Raw genomic sequence first — 21,428 nt, 5'->3', positions numbered from 1 at the left:
CAGCAGTGATGTAGTCATAGTGTAACGTTGATTTAGTGACATTACTGTTGATTTTTCATTGAAATCTCATTGTTTCAACATTATTGCGGGTGCAAAATTTAAATAACATCAGTTTGCAACTTTAATTCAATGCAATAGCGTTGACGCATTGAGCAGTGAAATAACCTACTTGTTTTACATCTGCTATCTAGTTAAAATAGCCTATACTATAAGGTTTAATTTAAGCTCTTAACTTATATCGCTTAATGTAATATTTTTACATTTTAATCCAAAAAAGTTTAATGAAGGTTAACTTGTCATATTTTAATCACATTTTGTGTTCTGGACTTTTTAAGGTCAATCTTCATCTCTTAATAACTCTCCAATTTTTTTTTTTATCAATAATACTTCTACCATCTAACTTTAAAATTAAGTCACCATTTATATTTAACAACATCAGTAACATGCAAGAGTTGAAGGAGTCCAGAAGGTAAAATGCAAGGTATTTAAAGTTTGAATCTTTGTCCCAAATCAAACATATTTGGGGAGATATTTTTTTTGTATAATCTCAAAAAAAGAGCAGATTTTATCTTGGTTGTCTTGTATCTAATCTATGAAGGTTAGATAGTTGAATAGAGATTTGTTTCCGCCAGTAGAGGCGCTCGAGCAACCGAAGCAATGACACACACCCGAGTGTGTGAGGAGGAGAAGAAGAGAAGTGAGCGAGGGAAGGAAACATAAACATGAGAGAAGTGAAACACAGCCATTCATTCTGCTGTAAACCTGCTGTGTTTCAGACGGTGAGTATATTCATTTGATCATTTATTAGGAGAAATCTAAATCCAAACGACGAAGCGAGTCAGTTCATTTAATGAATCACTCAGAAATGAATCGAAATGAACCGACTGATGTTGTAGATTACTCGTGAAACGTAAACTCGTTGCTGACTGACTGGTTTTTCCCCTTTTTTTTTTTTTAAGATTATGAGTTGTGTTTTCATTATATGTCATTAGCAAAAATGCAACCATGTAAGTTTTTAATGATGAATCTAATGCCAACATTAACATCAGCTAGAGGAGTTAGAAGTTAAAGTTAGTAAAAAATTGAATTGTTTCTTAACATTTAACGAAACAAAAGCTGTATGAGCTGTGGAAAATTATAAGTGATCTAGGAGCTTAACAGCTTTTTACTGCGAATGCCATTAAAAACAGAGTATGTCTCTTCCTCACAGCCTCTTTCATACTGCCGTGGCCCCGCTCTGAATAAGGTCTATTCACACAAACACAACGTTAAGGCCTGTACACACCGGGACGAATATCGGCTCGCGTTATTCGTCAGCGTTTTTCAACGCGTTTTTTGTGTTCACACCCAAGCGATTTTCGCTGACGATGAGCCGAGTGAACACGCAAATTCATTCCCTGACATTAGATGGCGCTTAATGTAAAACAGAAATACCCCGGTCCACAAAGTGGCGCTGCGCAACTACGCTTCTGACACTCGCTTGTCACTCAGAAGAAGAGAGCAAGTTTGTCGCGTTTGTTATATGGTTCTTTATTGTCGTTGGTGTCTCTTTATAAAGACACCAACAAGACCAGCAGCTCTACTCATCTAGCCTTACATCTTCCTCGTCTTATTTCTTCCCGGCAGAGTGTAGACGCTGTATATCTTCTTCGCCATTACGTATGTGTGCTCGGCAAGACCGTTTTGTGTTTGAGCGCCCCCAAGTTGTGTTTTACTGTAACTTCAGAAGCTCCAGACACGTGAGCAAAAGCGCCAATCTCATTGGTCGGATAGTTTTTGACGCGGCGCGTCAAACCAAAAAAACGAACCCGAGGCGTTTTTAAAAAAATGACGCTTTTACGCGTGGCGTTTTACGCGTTGGTGTGAACACTCACATTGGCGCCCTTTGTTTAGTCACGAGGCGTTAAACGTCGGCGAATAACGCGCGCGAAATTCGTCCCGGTGTGAACAGGCCTTTAGTTTTTGGGTTGTAGAAACCAAACGTTCCTTTAACATTTCTCTACCCTCAGTTCATCATGTTTATTATTACATATTTGTTGCTACATCTTTAATAATAAATAGAACCATATTATATGGACTCAGTATTAAACAAACCATATCTTGTTTTTATTTATTGTTTAAATAATAAAAAATTATCCGAGCACATTTCAACCATCATATGGAACTAAGATTAAATTAAATTTGTCCATTAATATGTAAGATTGACTAGATTTCAGAGGTACCCAGATTTTACATTTCTTCAGCACCAAATAACTATGAATAGCTTCATCACAGGTTTGTAAAATAGGATATTTATTCATAGACATTAAAAAATGACTTCAATTTTTGTACATTTGTTTCTTACCAGTGAATTTAGACATCTTTTGGTCTTTAAACATAAAATTCTCGATTAACATCATGTTCTCTTCAATTAGGTGTTGCAAATCTCTCCATAATAATATTGAGCACGTTTATGCACACCAGTACGCGGATAACTCACAAAAATCATCTTATTGAAATAATCTGTTGTCCGGATTTACATGCAAACCAATAATCCGAAATCAGGTTATTTCCTGGTAGTGATGTCACGGTCGAAACCTAATAATTTGCGTGTCTGACTATTTACGAGTAGGCTATTTCATTTATGTCATGTCGGTTGTGATGTTAAATAAAATATTAAAAACTGAAGAGTAGTGTAGAATGTCAGCGGGAAACTTAAAAACGTAACAAAGAGAGCGCTAAGAAACGTAAGAAAACGTTGTGAATTCTTTAGGCTTACTTGCTGGTTTCAGCACATTTTTACGGGAATAGAGCGCAACCACAACAGTAGTTACACATTCTGAATAGCACATAACTTTAAGTTCACTTATCCATTTGTGTCATTTTGTGCAGATATAAGTTCTAATTAGGGATGGCGAAAACTAAAAAAATTCTTGACCGACCACCGAGCCTCATTAACCGGTTGAAACCGGTTAACCGATTAGTTTAAAATATGCCATTTCGAGCCGCGCCTGCAATTTCGCAACTCTGTCGCTCACGTCACTTTAAAAGAAAAAAAACCTACAGCGCGAAAGTAACGAGTCCCGCAAACGCAGCGCCGAGCTTGTATGTAATCGGAGGACCAATGGCTCCTTTCGAAGTGGTTTGGGTACAAGGTGATCGCGTTGAAAATAAAGGCGTCAGTCAAACGTTAGAAGCTCATTTGAAACATTGCCGCGGCTGAGGCTCATTTAAGAAAATGACAGCTCCGAAGAGCGGCTTTAGTTTGAGGTAGTGCTTACAATAATAAAGAAAGATGATGATCATCGCCTTATCTGTTACCACTGAAATGTAGATGTAATATATTTCCAAATCTAAGCCCATCTTATGTGGAATGTTGCCTAATAGACTGCAACACGATAAACCCAATGGATAAAACAGGCACCTTCATAATGCGTAAAAAGACGCACCGGCCAAGGTAGGTCTAACTCACTGTGTGCCTTCTAATAACGGACAACTCTTTTGTATAATTAATATTTTTATTTTTATTCTTCAAAAAGACAAGTGTCAACTTCTGTTAAGGACAACATCTCATAAACAATAACAGACAATGGCCAACATGTCCTACAGCTATTCTAATAATAACATTAAAACGAAAAATTATTTTAATCTATGAATGAGAATAGCCTACTGTATAGCCAACAAATAGCTCACAGACAGGTGTTAGGCCACCGCCTAATTATTAAAACATAACACAACGGTTTTTCTTTATTGAAATTTCGTTTTTCTTTCATTAAATTTCGTTTTTCTTTATTGAAATTTCGTTTTTCTTTATTGAAATTTCGTTTTTATTTATTGAAATCTACTCTTTACTGTGACAGTAATTTGTTAGTCAGAAAAAATATTAGACTACTTTATTAAAAGTAGCCTATTGCTTAAGTTAACAGACCTGCGCCAGAACAGCGTGCGAGCGGGAAGCGGCGCGCCTCGCGGTCAGGGCTTTACGCTCCGAGAACGCATTATAGTGATATAAAACACATGTTTTATAGAGAACTGTTGACACATGTTTTATATCACTAGTGCAGTGTCAGTTATCGGAGCATATAAGCCCTACCCGCGAGGCGCCGCTTCCAGCGCGCAAGCTGTTCTGTAGTTTATAAAAAGTTTATTAATTCTGAACGTGCCGAGTCTCGCGTGTCTATCTATTGCACCAAATGCGACACTGCACTCCCTTGTGAAGTCGATTGGATAAACGTTCTCGAAATAATCAAAATGCAAACACACAGACAGACATGGGCTTGCGGGTGTCGCGTTTTCAGATGATACATCATAGATGATGTGACTGTAAGCACTGTATCACACAAGTTGCAACTTACAACTATGTCATGTTTTTTTTGGGGAAATGGTCCCACACACTACTTTTCTTTGCACGCTTCATCCTGTCGTCTGCCCTGGCTCTAACCTCGAGTGTTTTAGCCTGTAGGCTTTACTTTTCGCAAACCTTGTGAGCGCGCGAACCCAAACGCTGTGACCTCGCGCCAAATATTTTTTATTGGTTTATTAAGTACAAACAGGCGAGTTATGAAAAATTGAGTGTGAGGGATTTGTTCACTTCACACAAAAATGAAAGTGGAATGAGATTGCTAACTGTAGTAGCGTTTAGTCTACTGTAATAGCCTAATTTAGAGATCTTTTTTTTTTTTTACCGACTACCGAGAACTTTGATCGGTTAACGTTGATACGGTCAACCATCGGTTAAACGGTCATCGGTTAACATCCCTAGTTCTAATATAATGTTTATGTTGTATAAATATCATTCATTTCATTATTGTCAGTGCATAGGCTATTCCATTTTATTTATACATGGCACATGCATTTTGATTCTTTACACGCAAGTAATGTTGTCTAATGACTTGTTTGCATTGTTTAGGCATTGTTTAATTTAGGTCACACTCTCACACCACATGGACTTTTGTTGTCAGTCAATACCATTTCCCCATAGTTTGTTGTCATGGACACTCAGCTGTTTCATCTGTGAACCTGTCAATCACTTCAGTTCAGTTTTGCACTCTTTCAAAAACTCCTGTTGTAATCAAAGCACAATGAATCTCTTTTTTGTATTGAGTCTTCACTGTTTGTTATAATGAAAGGATTAGTGAGCGATCAGACCTCAGTGAGCTCGCACTGAAAGAAAACTATGGCAATTTGGGTGGAGGGGATCCTGACTAAAATAAACACCTCTTATTGGCCACTGCATTCATATGCTCAACAGACTTCTCTATGATTGGCTAGAATGTTAAACGCTGCAACTATTTACGTTGCAAATGTTATGTTTTACACTCTGTTCAGAGCACAAACAAGAATACGCACAGGACTCTTTAATGCAGGTAAAATCAGCGGGTATCTAATTAAGTGTCACCCACCCCCAACTAATACCCCTGTCAGATGCCCCTGGACATAGGTTATGCTCATCTTTGGTAGCTCCTTTGAAGGCATCTTGAGTAAAATAGCTTTATATTTAATAGCACTACAAAGGATCGGAAGCAGTAACGATGCAACCTGTTCAACAGAACACGGCAGTTTGTTTTGCATAACCCCCAATCCCATCTCCTATAGGTGAAGAAGACAGCAGAAGGAATTACTCCAGGAGATACAACTGACATATTATTATAAAGATGGAGTTTGAGGAAGAACCCTGCAGAATGAGAGATGGCGATTCAGAGGAACAAACAGGTTGGTGCTCCCTTTTGAAGTGGAACACGGTGTCCTTGGATTGACGCTATGGGGAAAGTCATCAGTGTATCCGGTGTCTGAAGCATGTGTGAACACACTCCAATTTTTTTGGCTAACAAAAGTCATTAGAGGAAGTATAAGAGGGTGCCCGTAATACACGTCATCAACTCTTATTGTCTTCCACTTGTTCGTATGCGCGTGTAAGACAAACACTCTGGTGGAGTGCATCCGACTCACAAGGAAGCTGGATATCCTCATCATGATGCATTCGTGGTAAGGCAACATGACATCATGACTTTGCGTAAACATAGACGCCACTTTCAAGTCAAGTGGCGTGTTATCTATACGCATTTTGAGCTATCCGCGTGTATGTCCACGCCGAAACGAACCGTCATCTTTTGCGTGTATGTCTACGCCATTAAACCTCCGAGTGATTCCGCGTGTATGTGCACGCCGTTAAAAGTCCGAGCGAAACGAAGCAAAATGTAGATCTACATCTGTGGAGCGATATTTTTTTTCCTAGGATGGTAGGGAAAGACTCATAAATGGTATTAAACCTATTGACGGGTAGGTTTAGGGACGGGGTTGGGGTTGGGGTAGGTCATATATTTATATATACAGTAATGTAATTAAGTCAACGGCGTTGATAAACACGCTAAAAAGCGATTATGCGTGTTGATAGCACGCCAAAAATGGAAATACGAATTGGCGTGTCATACATACGCCATTTCATGAGATCAGTCTGGAGCTTTGTTCTTCTTTAGATTACCATCCCTCGGGAGGAATCAGTGTTTGCTTTAGCACGCTCGGCGCTCAAGGAAGTTGGAGGCACTCATAGCAATGCACTGATGATAGCAGACTCTGTTCTCGCTTGACTCTCGATAGTGAGATAATCTAGCGTTTGAATGGAGCGCGTTCAGCTCTCAAGTTGAATGCATTCTTTGTGATGCCGTTACTGTGAGAAGCTCCACCCATGGTTATTAGGGTTCCTAATCTCATTGATTAATGTGGAATGTCTAATTTTAAAGAGCATATTGCAGGTAAAAAAAAAATCTAAATTAATATATAACCTTGTATGAAAATACCATATGAAAAGTTAATGCAGGATATCTAATGTTTTAAAACGACATAAGGGCACTAATTTAGTAGATAAAGTGAGCGTTTCTTGGACTGCTCGTAAAAACGGCTTTTTTTTTTCAAAATCGCGTCATTTTACGTCCCGTCAGGGAGCCTCAGCCTCAGCTCAGTGCAGAGTAGGCCGGTGTTCAGTGAGAGCGGCCGTGAGTCAGTGTGTTTTCGGTAGTTTTTGTATTTTAATTTATCATCGTCATGGTAAATTATTGTGTGTGGAGGTTGCAAAAACTCCGGCCTGTCAGGACATCGAGTCCACAGGTTTCCATAACAAGAGAAAAGGGACGGTGTTGTATATCTTTCGTGCCTGGTGCGGTTTGTGCAGGTGAAGAGACGGGATTTCTCTTCCGCATCGGCTTCGAGAAACGCGGTCGTGTGTAGCTTTCACTTCAGATCGTGTGTAGCGTTCACTTCAGATCGGAGGATTATCATCCCGGCGATATGATGGAGTTCAACATGGGATGCCGAAGCAAAAATATTGATCGTCTAATACTGTACCAATGGCATGAAATAGTGTGATATAGGTAGTCATTCCCTAAATATAGGCAACTTGTAATTGAAAAACAAAATTACTCAGGTTGTTTAAATATTCAAATCTTTAATTTTCTGTTTATGTTATAACCCAGGTGAAAAATATGTATTAAAAATATACTTGGGTATGTTGTTAGTACAATAGAAATATACTCAAGTATAGTTTTTATACATTTAATAGTATAAATCTACCCTAAAAATACTAATGTCTGCTGGCCTGATATACGATGGTAATAATCTGTACAATATTGTGAACACAGTGTATATCGTTAGCGAACGTGTATCTATAAGCACGTCTCTCACCAAGACACCTGTCCTGTTCTCCACTGGTTCTCCTCACAGTACAACTCATGGTGTCTCTGACCGTTCTGTCTGACATTAGTCCTGGCCTGTCCCTGCTCTCTTGGCAGCATAGCAGGCTCATAACTGTATGGCTGTGGTCCGTCATACGAGTAAGTACTTCCTCAGCGTCCGAAATGTCATTGCGATCCATTGTTTTCCTGTTGTTTGAATCAACCGCTCTCCCGCCCGTTATGTCACGCCCGCCACGCCCATTTTCAGACGCGGAAGTAAAATTTTCTCACAAAAACGACTCCAGAAGCTTCTGTAGCGTATTTATAAGTATATTTTAAAGAAAATCTAGTTCCTACATTATTTTTCTATACATTGACTCGTTGGGTCCTCTAACCTGCAATATGCCCTTTAAGGAATAAGATGCAGAGAGTGTTGAAGTGGATGTTATTAATAAATCTGCTCCCTCTGCTGTCCACACACTGGTGAGTGCCACAAAGCACATGGCCAATGAAATTGGCCGTTTAATGGAGATGGAAAAACACAGAGATCGGGTCCAAAACTTCAATGAGTGCCTCGGGCACAGGTCGGGTTCGGTATTAGTGGCCTCGTGTCTCAGGTAATTTAAAATACATGAGCTTTTTCCGAATGGACCCGAGAAGACCCAAATTCTTTTAAACTATGTCGGGCATTTAACACAATTTACACAGTGTACTTGAACGTTCGTGTTTAGTGCATGTTTGAGAAACACATGTAGAAAAGGAACAAAGGTTTGTAACATCGCGCACAGAAATAAATCTTATGGCCATGAGATCATCAGGAAAAGCCGCTTGTTTCATGACGCTGCGTGTTCTTGCAGGGCTTTTCGTTTTTGTGTGCAGAAGCCCTTCGCTGGAGATGAGGTAAATAGCGCCGCCGCTGCAGACAACAACAACGAATACATGATTTATTAGGCTATCGATTACAATTTTATCGAGCTATCACATTTATTTCTCCAATTCACTGGTCACAATTGAAAGCCAAACTCAAAAATAACTTTTGTCCATCTGGCAGGCAATTATATAAAGTAATAATGAATAAGTAGCCAAAAAAAAAATAATAATAATGGAGTAGCGGCCAAATCAGTCAGCAGGACACCGGGATCTTCCTGACTGACTGCGGGGCTGCAGGCTGTGCACACGTCAATGCCGTTTTTCGTTCGGGTCCAGTCGGGTTTGAAAATAAATGCTGTCTGGTTAGGCTCGGGTCTAATTTTATCAGGTCTGTCTTTGGTCAGGTTTTTCTTAAAAAATAAAATAAAAAAAAGTTTATGCACGTCTGGTTGGGGTAAGAAGAGATTCCGGTCGGGTACAGATTTCAGGAACCGAGAAAACCTCTACCCTGAAGTATGTTTTCCCAGGGCTGAGGTTATATTTTCCACTATGTTAGTGTTTAAAGTAAAATTGTACGCTCCCCAATGGATAGTCTTATTGTTTGGGAGTTCCCCCATTAGGGTTGATGCAGGGTGAATGGAGTATGTAGAGGAAGTGGTTATGGCCAAGGTTGCAGTCAAACATTTTCTCCCGGTGGCAATCATTCCCTAATGCTGCGTTCACACCAGACGCAAATAGAGCGTCAAATTCGCGTCTAGTTGGACGCTTGAACATTTTGAATCCATTCGTGCGTCCAAAGCGAAATTGACTCGCGTAAAAAGCGAGCTTTTTAAAGGGTTAGTTCACCCAAAAATGAAAATTCTGTCAGTATTTACTCACCTTCATGTTGTTCCAACCCCGTAAGACCTTCATTCATCTTCGGAACACGAATTAAGATATTTTTGATGAAATCTGAGAGCTGGATCACTCCTCCATACTAGTCCATAGGCTTCTTCAGGGATTGAACTTGCCGGCCTCGAAAAGTTATTAAAGACATCGTTAAAATTAGGGATGCACGATATATCGACCACATATCGATATCGGCCGATAAATGATCTTTTTTGATGTTATCGTTATCGGTCCGATAAGAAAATTGGGCAAGTGCTAGACGGTTGTCTGTTTGCGAGATGGCTGATGTTGATCGAGCATTCATCGAGAGTCCTTGCTCTGTATTTACTCTGGAGAGCAGAACAGCGAGGGATCATCGTCGCCGTAGTTGGGTCCACCAGATCCTCCGGAGGTGTACCCAATTTGGTGAGTTTCACCACTCGCTCCAGGAGCTGCGTCTGGATGACGGCCGCTTTCAGTGGTACTTCCGCCTGTCCCGAGCCCAGTTTGATGACCTGTTGTCCCGCATCGGAGCGAGGATCACCCTCACCCACCTAATCTGTTATTTATTTTTGTTTTGATGATAAATTGAACCAGCCTCCAAAAGTGATTAACCTGTCCTGTGATTTTTTTTTCTCTCTCACACAACACTAGTGCATAAGAACATAATTTGTGTCTGGACAAAGTATGTTGGTTGTCTGTCTTTACATTAGAAAAATAATGTTTCAAATAATCTAGATTAGAAATGAAGAGTTCAGATGCAAAAGCCTCTAAATGCCATCTGAAATTTTCTTCTAAAATGATCATTTTTGTCAAGCTCGTATATTTAAGTTCAATAATTTCACTTAAATGGCAAGAAAAATTACCCATTAATTGTCGTTTAAGTGAAATTACTTAATTTAAATATACGAGCTTGATAAAAATTATCATTTTGGAAGAAAATGTCAGATGGCATTTAGAGGCTTTTGCATCTGAACTCTTCATATGGGAAAAATAGCATTCAATACAAAATGAATATGTCTCATATATTGAAATCAAGTTTTTATGTGATAAAATATTTGCTTTGTTGTGCATTAGAACCACACATTGTCATATTACAAAATAATTTATTGAGGCCAAACATATAAAATAATCTATTGAGGCCAAACATATAAAATAACATAAACTGAAAAGCGGGCCTGTCCCTGTTTATCACGTCACTTCACCACGTGACAGCAGCAAGCAGGCTCCTGATTGGTTAACGCGGCGCGAATTGACGCAAAAAGTTCACATTTTTCAACTTGGGCGTCAAACGTGTGAATGCACCAAATAAAATAATTTGCGCGTATTGCGCAAGACCCTCAATTCGCGTGAAAGAGGCAAATTTGCGTCTACAGCGCCGCGCTAAACGCCTCATTCGCGCCGCAGGAACTCTAGATGCGCGTAAACGAGTCTTTACATTGACTTAACATTGAAATCACTCGCGCCAGATGCTCTATTCGCATTTGGTGTGAACGCACCATAAGAGCTGTGTCAAGTGGAAAGAGGCTCTCACAGCTAAGCCATTTTATTCCTTAGAGCTCTGCTTTTAGGGCTAGAATCGCCCACAAGGGAGGGAGGGATGTTATATAGGCCAGGACCTCCCTTGCTATGAAGGCATAGAAGCTGGAATATTTTCTATATGTATGGGAGATAATAAGTTAGGGGATGCTACCACTAGATGTGCTATGTACCTCTTTTCATGGATGCGCCCTGTGTTGATGCTTGGACTCCGGCTAAAGTATTCTGTTGAGTCGATGTATGCTATACCCACTATGCTTGTGCATATTCTCACCTAGTGAGGCAGGCATTTCGGCAGCAGGGCGGAGTGGGAATTTTTTCCCCATTGCATCAATTCAAGATGCTATGTTGCAGTGTTGAGTTCCACTTCGAAAGGGAACGTCTCAGGTTACGACTTTAACCATGGTTCCCTGAGAAGGGGAATGAGAGATTCTCACTGCCATCCCATTGGGCCGGCCTGCATGTCTCCTTCAGACAAAAAAAAGTTGATAACGTGTATTATGGGCACCATTTCTTTGCTAATGATGTTATGGACTGTTGCCAGGAAATGAAGTTGGAGTGTGTTCACGTGCTTCAGACACCAGTCAAGCTGATGACTTTCCCCACAGCGTCAATCAAAGTTGCAGTGTCTCCTTCCCCTTCTCAGGGAAACATGGTTAGGGTCATAACCCGAGACGGGTTCCTTAATACTCTTTAATGACTGCTGAGGAACATTAGATGAAAACTGACTATAAAAAAAACTTTTAAAAATGTAACTTGTTCAGCTACATTTCCTTTTTCACATTTGTCCTCCTTTATTTTGAATTGTGGGAATTTAATATGTTGATTTTTAGACTCGATGGAAGTGTCTGGAGACAAACACCATCGGATTCAAAAACCTCGTCATTTAAAGAATGAAGATGGAAATGCAGTTGTTTCAAAGACTGAAGAGAATGTCACACAAAAACTAGCTGGAAAATCTGGAAATCCAATCGTTTCAAAGACTGGAGAGGATGTCACACAAAAACAATCTGGAAAATCTGGAAATCCAGTCGTTTCAAAGACTGAAGAGGATGTCACACAAAAACAAGCTGGAAAATCTGGACTCAAGGCATTTTTCACCTGCACAGAGTGTGTAAAATGTTACATGCATAAATCAGACCTTAAGCGACACATGAGAATTCACACGGGAGAGAATCTGTTCACATGCACTCAGTGTGGAAAGAGTTTCATACATAAAAGACACCTAAATGAGCACACGAGAGTTCACACTGGAGAAAGACCGTTCACATGCACTCAGTGTGGAAAGAGTTTCAAGCGCAAAAGCGTTCTCACCTGTCATCTGCGCTCTCACACTGGAGTGAAGTCTTTCAGCTGTGATCAGTGTGATAAAACATTTGCTTTGGCATCTAGCTTAAAAGCACACCTTAAAGTTCATGTAGATGTGAAGCCACACACTTGTTCTTTTTGTGGGAAGAGTTTTTTAGAATTGCACTCTTTAAAACAGCATGAGCGTGTACATACTGGTGAAAGACCTCATATGTGCTTTGAATGTGGGAAGACCTACACTACATCCAGTGCTTTAAAATCACACCAGAGAATTCATACTGGAGAGAAACCATACGAGTGCTCACACTGTGGAAAGAGTTTCTCTTACTCCAAATCCTTGAAAGATCATGAGAGAGTTCATACTGGAGAGAAGCCGCACCAGTGCTCTTCATGTGGGAAGAGTTTCAACCAAATATCTCATCTACAGACTCATAAGAAAAAGCATTGCCCGAAGTTGCCTCAATGAGCAAATGACCATGTTCAGATCCATTACTCACAAATAATACACTCACAAGTAAATCATTTAACATTCAGATTAAATGTGCACTGTGGAACCTTTTTGTTCAAATTTAAATAACGAGTCAATATACATCAATCCTTCTTTCAAGATGGCGAGAACTGAGGGATTTAAAATGTTGTAAAAGTGTCGCGGAACAGGCGAGTAAAGGCTGTTGCACACTGAGTCCGAAATTTTCGTATGAATTTTTTCGTATTTGTGATTCGGTGGCTCTGAATTGTCAAAACACCATTCAAACTGCTTGCTACAGATGCGAAAAACGCAGAAAATCAAACCTAATTCGTTTTTTTTTTATGACGGACGAAAGTTTCGGAGGCAGTGTCCAAGCATGATTGACATAACGTGTGGTCGTATTTATTTTTTAACGCGCGAAAATTTCGAACGCGAATTTCGGACTCTGTGTGCAAGGGCCTTAAGGTATTTCTTTGAACCAGTGTTTCCGCTACATTCATTCTGTGGTAGCGGGTCGCCACACAAAAAATCCTCCCCACCGCGGCTGCAGCTTCTCAGTGACATCCGATATTGTGCGCACTATTCTGTGTTATAGTCAAGCCCCACTAAATGCATAAAACATTGTAAAGCACCATAAGGTTTTTGTGCACTGTATTCCAAGGTTTCTGAAGCCATTCGATAGCTTAATGTGAGGTACTAATGAATATTTAAGTTGTTAAGTTAAAGTTAATGGAAGTGTATCTCTCCTCATTCATTCTCCATTCAGCATTCAAACAGCGCGTGTACGGGTACGACACGATGAAGCTCTCACTCCAAGATCAATGTTCCTGTTTTTATACTTTATTTGTAGAAAAAGGTCTATGGTTTTGCATAAAAGTACTTTATCTTGCTGGAGTTTATTTCTGTTTCTAAATTATGAGTCTTTCTCCCGGGTGTCTGTTAGATCACATTGGACTAGAGAGGACTATGAATTGTTCTTCACGCGCACAGTAAATTAAATTTACAACTGTTAAAAGAAAAGGCTCAATAAACTGTCATAGATATGATACACTAAGCATCAATATATCTTCCCCTTGTCTTCTGCATTTTTCAATGCGAAGCGCTGCACGCAATGACTCCATGTTCAATGGGAATCACCCATGGGCGATGGAAATAGGCCTGACACCACAGCTGGAAAAAATCCTAGAGGAAACACTGATTGAACAGATAAATTGACATATGTAGCTCTCTAACAGAGTTGATTGTAATCATTTCATTATGGTTAACGTAGCGCTATGCTGGAATTTATTTTCAAGGAAGTAACGTGTCTGGGTAAGGCTACAGTAACGTCTTGAGCTACTCAGCTTGAGATCCTTTTCTTCTAAGCTGGTTATATCTCTTAAGGCTAGTAGTCAATGTTTTATGAGCAATTAGATTACCATATTAATTTGCACAGTCACATTGAGCCAAATCACCAAAACAGTGGTATTAACAATCCCTCTTCTTGTATTATACTGTATAATGAAATGGAAATGTGTCTTGTGTGGATGTTCTGTTCCAGTGAAGTCCTGACAAAACTCAGCCACAAAGGGAAAATACATTATATGTTTTTGCAATTGTGTTTGCAGGGGTTGTTTATTATTATCGGCATGCGACCATATTAAAGGAATAGTCTCCAGGAGAATTCAACAGGTGAGAAGAGTCCTTATGAAAATGATGATTCACCTGTGACCCTTACTAAAGTTTCCATACCATACAACAAAGCTTTTTTTTCTGGATAGTTTTATTTTACATGATTTTCTAATTGTAGTGCTGTGAATAATGCTAAAGTCTTAAGTGACGCACATAACTGGAGTCTTAAAGTTAATTCTTTGAATTTCAAACTATTCCTTTGTCTCTATACTTTGTGCACATTCACACGCTTAATCAATCTCTGATCAACCTTCATCGACATTCTTCCAGCTTCTCTCAGAACTGCTGTGAAATTGATAGAATTGGTTGAAATTTTGTGGTGATAGCATTTGTAACTAAGATAGCTTTTTCGTTTAGCCGAGCATCCAAAAACCTCTCCAAACCAATGTTTTTGGTTTGTCATTTTATTGAACATAACACCTACGCATATGAACAGAAACCCCAATAAATCACAAAATACTTCTAATTATAAAAAATGGAATTGATGTTATTTATAAAAAAAAAAAAAAAATACACAGCCATGCTGGCTTTTACATTTTACTTGCCAAGTGTTCAATAAAACTCTCCAACTGATTCAATTCATGTGGGGGGTTTTTCTTGGTGAAAAACAACTATTTATACACACAAACACCACAATGAAACAAACATTATTGCAAATCAGATACATAACTTCATAACTATAAAAAACAACAATTATTTATGAAATGCTGAACAGTGTGAAACATGATGCACTATGAACGTTTATAATTCTTTGTGTATACTAGCATCACAGAGTGTTATCACGTTTTCTTTTGTCAAAAACTCTATAAGCAACATCAAAAACAGTTGGGCTCAATATTTCTTCTAGTTTTTTGAGCTTGTGTGCCAGTCCTGGAAAGCAAAGTGCCACTTTACACTTTGTGCAGGAAACTTGGTGTTTTATTGAGGCACCTCACACACCTTTTCCTTCGTGAGCTTCTCCTGGAATGCTTTCTGAAACGCTTGGCCTTCATTTGCTCTTTATGCAGAATGAATGCATTAACAATTGCAATGTCAAAGAGATGCTGAAACAGCTTCTTTTAGCACTTCCGGGTCTTATGTAGCACATTATAGGACCCGATCAGTGCATCAGACAGATCGACTCCTCCCATGTACTTGTTGTGCTGATGGTCCTCCTCGTCCACTGACCCTGGTCCACCATCACTCTCTTGTTGACAGTTTGTCCTCCATATGCCGTGTGCATTGAGGAACACATGACCACCTCCCATGTGTCCTTCCATTTAACAAAAAAAAAAAGGCCATCTTTCCTTATCCATCTGATGGTTCACCTTTCAGCTTTTTTGGGCATGTCATTTCCCCATGTCTGTGGAAAGCCCTTCCTTCTCGTTCTGATCGTGGCATATGTAACCGTCTGTAGCCCTGCTAGGTCTTTGAAAAGGTCTGGACTTCTATAAGAATTGTCCACATCCAGGGCCTAGCAGAGCCAAGCCTAACAGGGACATGTGGCCCTTACGTGTGGCCTTTTTCACCTCAAAGAAATTCCATGTGTATCTGGTAATTGATTCAGCCAGAACAAAAAGCTTGAAGCCCCACCTAGTGGGCTTGGCCTTCATATATTGCTTGAGCCCAATATGAGCTTTGGTTGCCAAAATCCTCTCATCAATTGAAAGATGTTGATTTGGATGGTAACATGTCTTGCAGGCAGTGATGAGGTCTATGTAGAGAGGCTTTATTTGGTACAGAGGGTCATACTAATCAGTGGATCATCAATTGGACCAAAAATGATCCCCGGACATCACTGAAGGTGGGAAACTAAAATCGTAACCCAGCTTTTTGACCAGTTATCACTCAGTTCACATGGTCCATGTAAATGATCAGAGACAAATAACCATTAAATTCATTCAAGATGAGAGTTTGCCCAGCCTGATCTCATGAAAATGCGTCTCTATAGCACGCGGTTTTATCGTGCAATTTATACACAAAAATTCGTTTTTACGTGCATATGATACGCAGTTTTCGCGTGCATTTGATACGCACTTTATTGCGTGTAATACACACGCACCCCACACCACTAATCCTACCGAAACGTATAATACACACGACACGCACCTGACACCACTCCTAAACCTACCCATGCGTATCATATGCACGTAAAAACTAATTTTCGCGTATAAATTGCACGATAAACACAATGCGTGCTATAGAGACGCATTTAGTGTGATTGGGTTGGTTTGCCAGTTGTATTTTTGCCCAGAGTTAGACAATTTTTCTGCATGTGCATTTGTATTTGCTATGATCTCCAAGACCACACTTTTGCTGAAGAACAACTGAAATACACTGAAAAAAATAATTCATTGGATTTACTCAATTGAATAGTGGAGATTGGTTGCACACAAATTGTTTGCTTTGGTAGCCACTAACACAATTGTGTTCCATCAACACAGATTATTCACGTTTAAACAACACAGACTATTCATGTTCAATCAACACAAATTATTCATGTTCAATCACACAGACTATTCATGTTCAAACAACACAGACAAACACAGACTATTCACGTTCAATCAACACAAGTACTTTATATTGATATAAAGTTAATGAAATGTGATTATTGCAAATATTCTTTTTACATTAACTTAAATTGTAATTTCTATGTTCTAAATCTATATGTCTTAATAAAATAAATTACAGTTAACCAAGGAAAGTTGAAATCAAGGGCAACTGTTAAGGTTTCTTGAAGGGGGTTTGCTTCTCATCTGAGAGGCTTATTTAGTTCTGACTGAACAACTACCACACTCAAAAAAATGACTCTTTGGTTGAACATGATTTAATCATGGACAGTGGTTCCACGTGATTGATTCAAGTTATTCGAGCACAACTGAATCAGGTTATTTGGACATGATTAAATCAAGTTATTTGGACATGATTAAATCAAGTTATTTGGACGAGTCTAATTTTAATTGAGTTTACTCACTTCGCTTAAGTTCATCCAACATGAAGTTTTTTGGTTGAGACAACATGGTTCCATCATGTGGAACCACTGTCCATGCTTGAATCATGTTCAGCCAAAGAGTTATTTATTTGTGTCTATTTAATAGACACACAGAGTTAAAATAACATACAATCAACCTAAATATAGCTTTTCTTTTAATACATAAGATGTTGGCAGTCTAAAAATGGTACTGATTGCATCACTAGCAAACCCATTGGAGTTGCTTTTAAAGCAACTTGAATTCTTAGCAGGTCCTCCACCGAAGCACATGCTCGACACTTTACCACAATGGTAACTCACCCATAAACACCTACATATAAGAAAGTCGTTTAAAATACCAACATAATAGAATATTAAACATTAACAAGTCTCGCTATTTTTTCATCTTGCTTACATTTTTATTTTTATCAAAGAACACTGGTACAAAGCAATTACGACAGACCAGGAGGGTATTCTTAAGTATTTATTGAGATACAACATTTACTTCACATAACACTTTGAGGCATAAAACAAAATAAGTGGGCTTTATAGTAAAAATAAATAAATAACATTAAAACAATATTATCAGACTTTTTCACCAAATAAGTGAAAACTGCACAAACAAGGAAATATGCTTGTTTAAAATTTCCATTTTAAAATGGTAAAAATGTGTAAAAAATAATACTATAAAATAATATTATAATAATAAAATATCTGAAACAAAGAGTGGACCATTTTTAAGTAAGATGTTTCCTCTAGATTCAACAGCACTTTATGAATGAACTTTGAGAAGTTAGTGTACTCTAAATAAGGGCATAAATAAGTGCAAAAAACAGCAGCAGTGCACTGACCAAGACTTGGTAGACATCACCACCTCATCTTCAATCAAAACATCCAGTGAGTTTAAAGACACCGTTCCTCCTCAACAGCAATGATGGTGACTGCTGCACCTGGTCAAACTCCTTAAATTTGTCCTTACAAACCCCTTTTTCTAAATGCATTGAAGTGTTAGTGCATGTCACCACATATCATAAAAACGACCCTTGTGAGGACAGACATTTAAATTTTAATAAATTAAAATAAAGACATGAAGGATCAAAGTAGTGTTTATTCAGTAGGGTTTGTGCCCATTTAAAACCCTGTAGTACTTTTTTTTACTACACGTCTTCCAGAGATGTTTGTCAGAAGGATTTTATTGGGAAAAAATGTCAGGGGTTTATCGGTTGAATGTTCTAGAGCTTAAAAAAAAATGTCATTAATAAAATGTAATTTGGCATCAGTCGGTTCTTTATTACAAAGTAGAAAGTAAAGTGGTACTTAAAAGGGATAGTTCACCCCAAAATAAAAATTCTGTCGTCATCATTTACTCACTATCACATCATACCAAACACAAGAATCTTGTTCAGCTTTGGAACAAATTATTATTATTATTTTTTATATATATATGTCATGGACAATCCATCAAAAGTCTATAGACAATCAATATTTAGCTTCAAGAAGTACATAAAGATATCTAATCCATATGAATAAAGCAGTTTTATACAAGCCTTTCAATGGATAAAATATGACAAAGTATGAAATATATTATTTATTTATTTTTCTTAAGATGAACAAAATTATGGTTTTGGAACATGAGGGTGAGTAAATCATGACGATTTTCATTTTATTTTTAGGTGCACTATCCAATTCATGCATTTATTCTAATGACAATGATTTATGCTAAAAGGATAAAGTATTTCTAAGTAAATATAATGTAGTCCTGACATGTGTCCTACCTTGTGTGTCTTGAAATCATCAGCTGACTCTTCCTTTGAGATAGTAGACATGTCAGGATCGTTTTTTTGCCATTTGTGCTGCAAGACATCTCTAAAACTGAACGATGTACAAACAATGTATTTAAATAACTGGTCATAATATGTGACAATTTACATCTCGTACTGTACAACACTAAAAACAACCAGTTTGTTCAATGTGAATTTTACTTACTTCGTTTTAGGCTCATAGTAACGTTAACGTTATTGCATCATCTTGTTGACATTGATATCACACCATCCCTCGTTGCCTTTACTCTGAAAAAAGTATGAAACCAACCTTGTTAGTGTGGGTTTCAAATTAGAAAACGTGAGAAGCAAATAACAGTCTAAAATGTTAACTAATGTTAGCAAAACAGCCATCATCATCGGTCCTCGAGCCACTTGTTCACCGAGACTTCGGCTGCTTTAGTAAACTTAATAAGCATCACATGGATATGCTAGATAAAATTGACAAAACAGGTCATAAACCGATTAACAAAAAGTTTAAACATTGTAATGTAGTAAATGGGTGGGTTTGCGTTAAGTTAACTTACCTGTTGTTTACGTGGTGTGAATGACGGTTAGAGATGTGGAAGATGGTCCGTCTATCAGCCGTCTGTTTTAAAATAATAATAAAAAATGCCGGAACTTGTTTGTCCGTGTCCAACTGTGAGAAAGCACACAAAATATTTATTAATTTCCCACTGACAAACTGTGGCGTAAAACGCTGCATATTTAACACTTGCCGCTGATAAGTTAACTGTCTTTGATGTAAGTTAACTTAGCTAGCTGCTAATGGCGCGTTGGCTCCGCTTCTTTGCTAGCTAACGTTAACGTTACGTACATTAGTGTTACTGGGATGGTTAACCTTCAGATAGAGAAGTACGACAATAAGACATAAAACGTTCAAATGTGCTTTAAATGGGGATAAAGAAGTTCGAAATGCTTACCTGTTATTTTTCTTGACCGTTAGCCGTCCAGCTGTGTGACCCGTCGAGTGATGTGAGCGCGCAGTGGGGGATGGGCGGCTGGGCAAACGACTGCCTGCCTGAGAGAAAATGCGCGGTTCTTTTTTTTTTTTTTGCTTCTTGTGAAACACTCCTGGATAATATTTTGCCATTAGTAAAAGTAGTTAAGGCTTAATGTATGCTTAATATGAAATAGATTTATGTATTTACTAATGTTTATGTTTTTATTTGATTAGCTTTTAGTTTAGTTATAAAAGAAAACGGCATAATAAAATGAGCCCTTATGCTATAGCCTACAAACGTAATTTCTCAGAGAAAATTATTTAAAAGAAATTAGAAATCATGAAGTAAGTTAAGACATTTTTATATATATATTTTGTGGTCAGGAATAGACGTAAGATATCAGATTAAATTAATTGCTGAGTTACTTGATTGGAACGTGTTCTATTAAAATGAAAACATCAAGTTAAGTCAAAGAGTAACCATTTCAAGTCAGTTTAACATGATGCAATAGTGTTGAACATTAAACCTGATACAATGGTGTTAAATCAAAATGAATGGTTTAAACAAAGTGAACAACATCAAAAAATCATTTTTTTGAGTGCATTCAGCCACAACTGAAGAAGCCTCTTGGATGAGAAGTGAAACGTCTTCAAGAAAACTTAGCCAGTCCAGTTGCCATTGATTTCAACCTTTCTTGGATAACCATGACCTGAATGACTTCACAAACAAATTAGTAAAGAAATAAAACAATTATCAAATGTATTGTTGACATTTCACTTTACTATTGTAAACATTAACAATATATTTTCATTAAAAACTATAAGTCGGTTCAATTCTGACATTTTATTCAACAAATGAATGTACTGCACAGGTGTGGCTAGAAAAACAATTGGCACTGAGTTTCCAAAATTAAAAGTTCACCATAATGTGCCATGGGGATGTCAAGATTTGTTAACAATGTAAGATGACTAGTAAAATGTGCCTAGTACTGAACAGTAATCAAAACTGTTAAACTTGGTGGTAATAAAACCAGGCCTCAACACTGCTTCCTGGGGTGTACTGCATACTGTAGCTAAGAGCCCCAAAAAAGTATAACAACAGTCATGGGCTAATAAAACTAAGAATAATGTGCTTCTTTCCAGATGTAGGTTAGTTTGGCTAAAACATGCCAGAGCTTTTTCAAAAATGCATCTGCATCTATAAAAAAAACTACAAGAAAAAACACCTTAAATGTACTGTGGGAAGCTTAAGGTTTTGGAACAATGCTATATTAACAGAGCAAAACAATGGAATGGTAAAATCCTAATATGTACTGTACAGTAATCAAGACTATACAACTTGAAT

The 21,428-nt window shown here is 38.2% G+C and overlaps 2 protein-coding genes across 2 annotated transcripts in view; one reads left to right on the top strand and one right to left on the bottom strand.

Annotated features, from left to right (window-relative positions):
* abcf3 (ATP-binding cassette, sub-family F (GCN20), member 3) overlaps positions 1–21,428 on the bottom strand; it is a 172,627-nt gene that overhangs the window by 131,843 nt on the left and 19,356 nt on the right. The window lies entirely within an intron of this gene.
* Positions 710–12,830, top strand: LOC130100241 (gastrula zinc finger protein XlCGF8.2DB-like). Its single transcript, XM_056265635.1, has 3 exons — positions 710–779; positions 5,575–5,691; positions 11,756–12,830. The coding sequence occupies exons 2-3, from the start codon at positions 5,634–5,636 to the stop codon at positions 12,694–12,696; spliced, it is 999 nt and encodes a 332-aa protein (XP_056121610.1). The 5' UTR covers positions 710–779; positions 5,575–5,633; the 3' UTR covers positions 12,697–12,830.

Source organism: Rhinichthys klamathensis, unplaced genomic scaffold (genome assembly GCF_029890125.1).
Source record: "Rhinichthys klamathensis goyatoka isolate OS25496 unplaced genomic scaffold, OSU_Roscu_1.1 h1tg000011l_1, whole genome shotgun sequence".
Lineage (NCBI taxonomy): Eukaryota > Metazoa > Chordata > Actinopteri > Cypriniformes > Leuciscidae > Rhinichthys > Rhinichthys klamathensis.
Note: the sequence above shows the minus strand (reverse complement) of the source record. Positions and strands in the feature narration are given on the sequence as shown.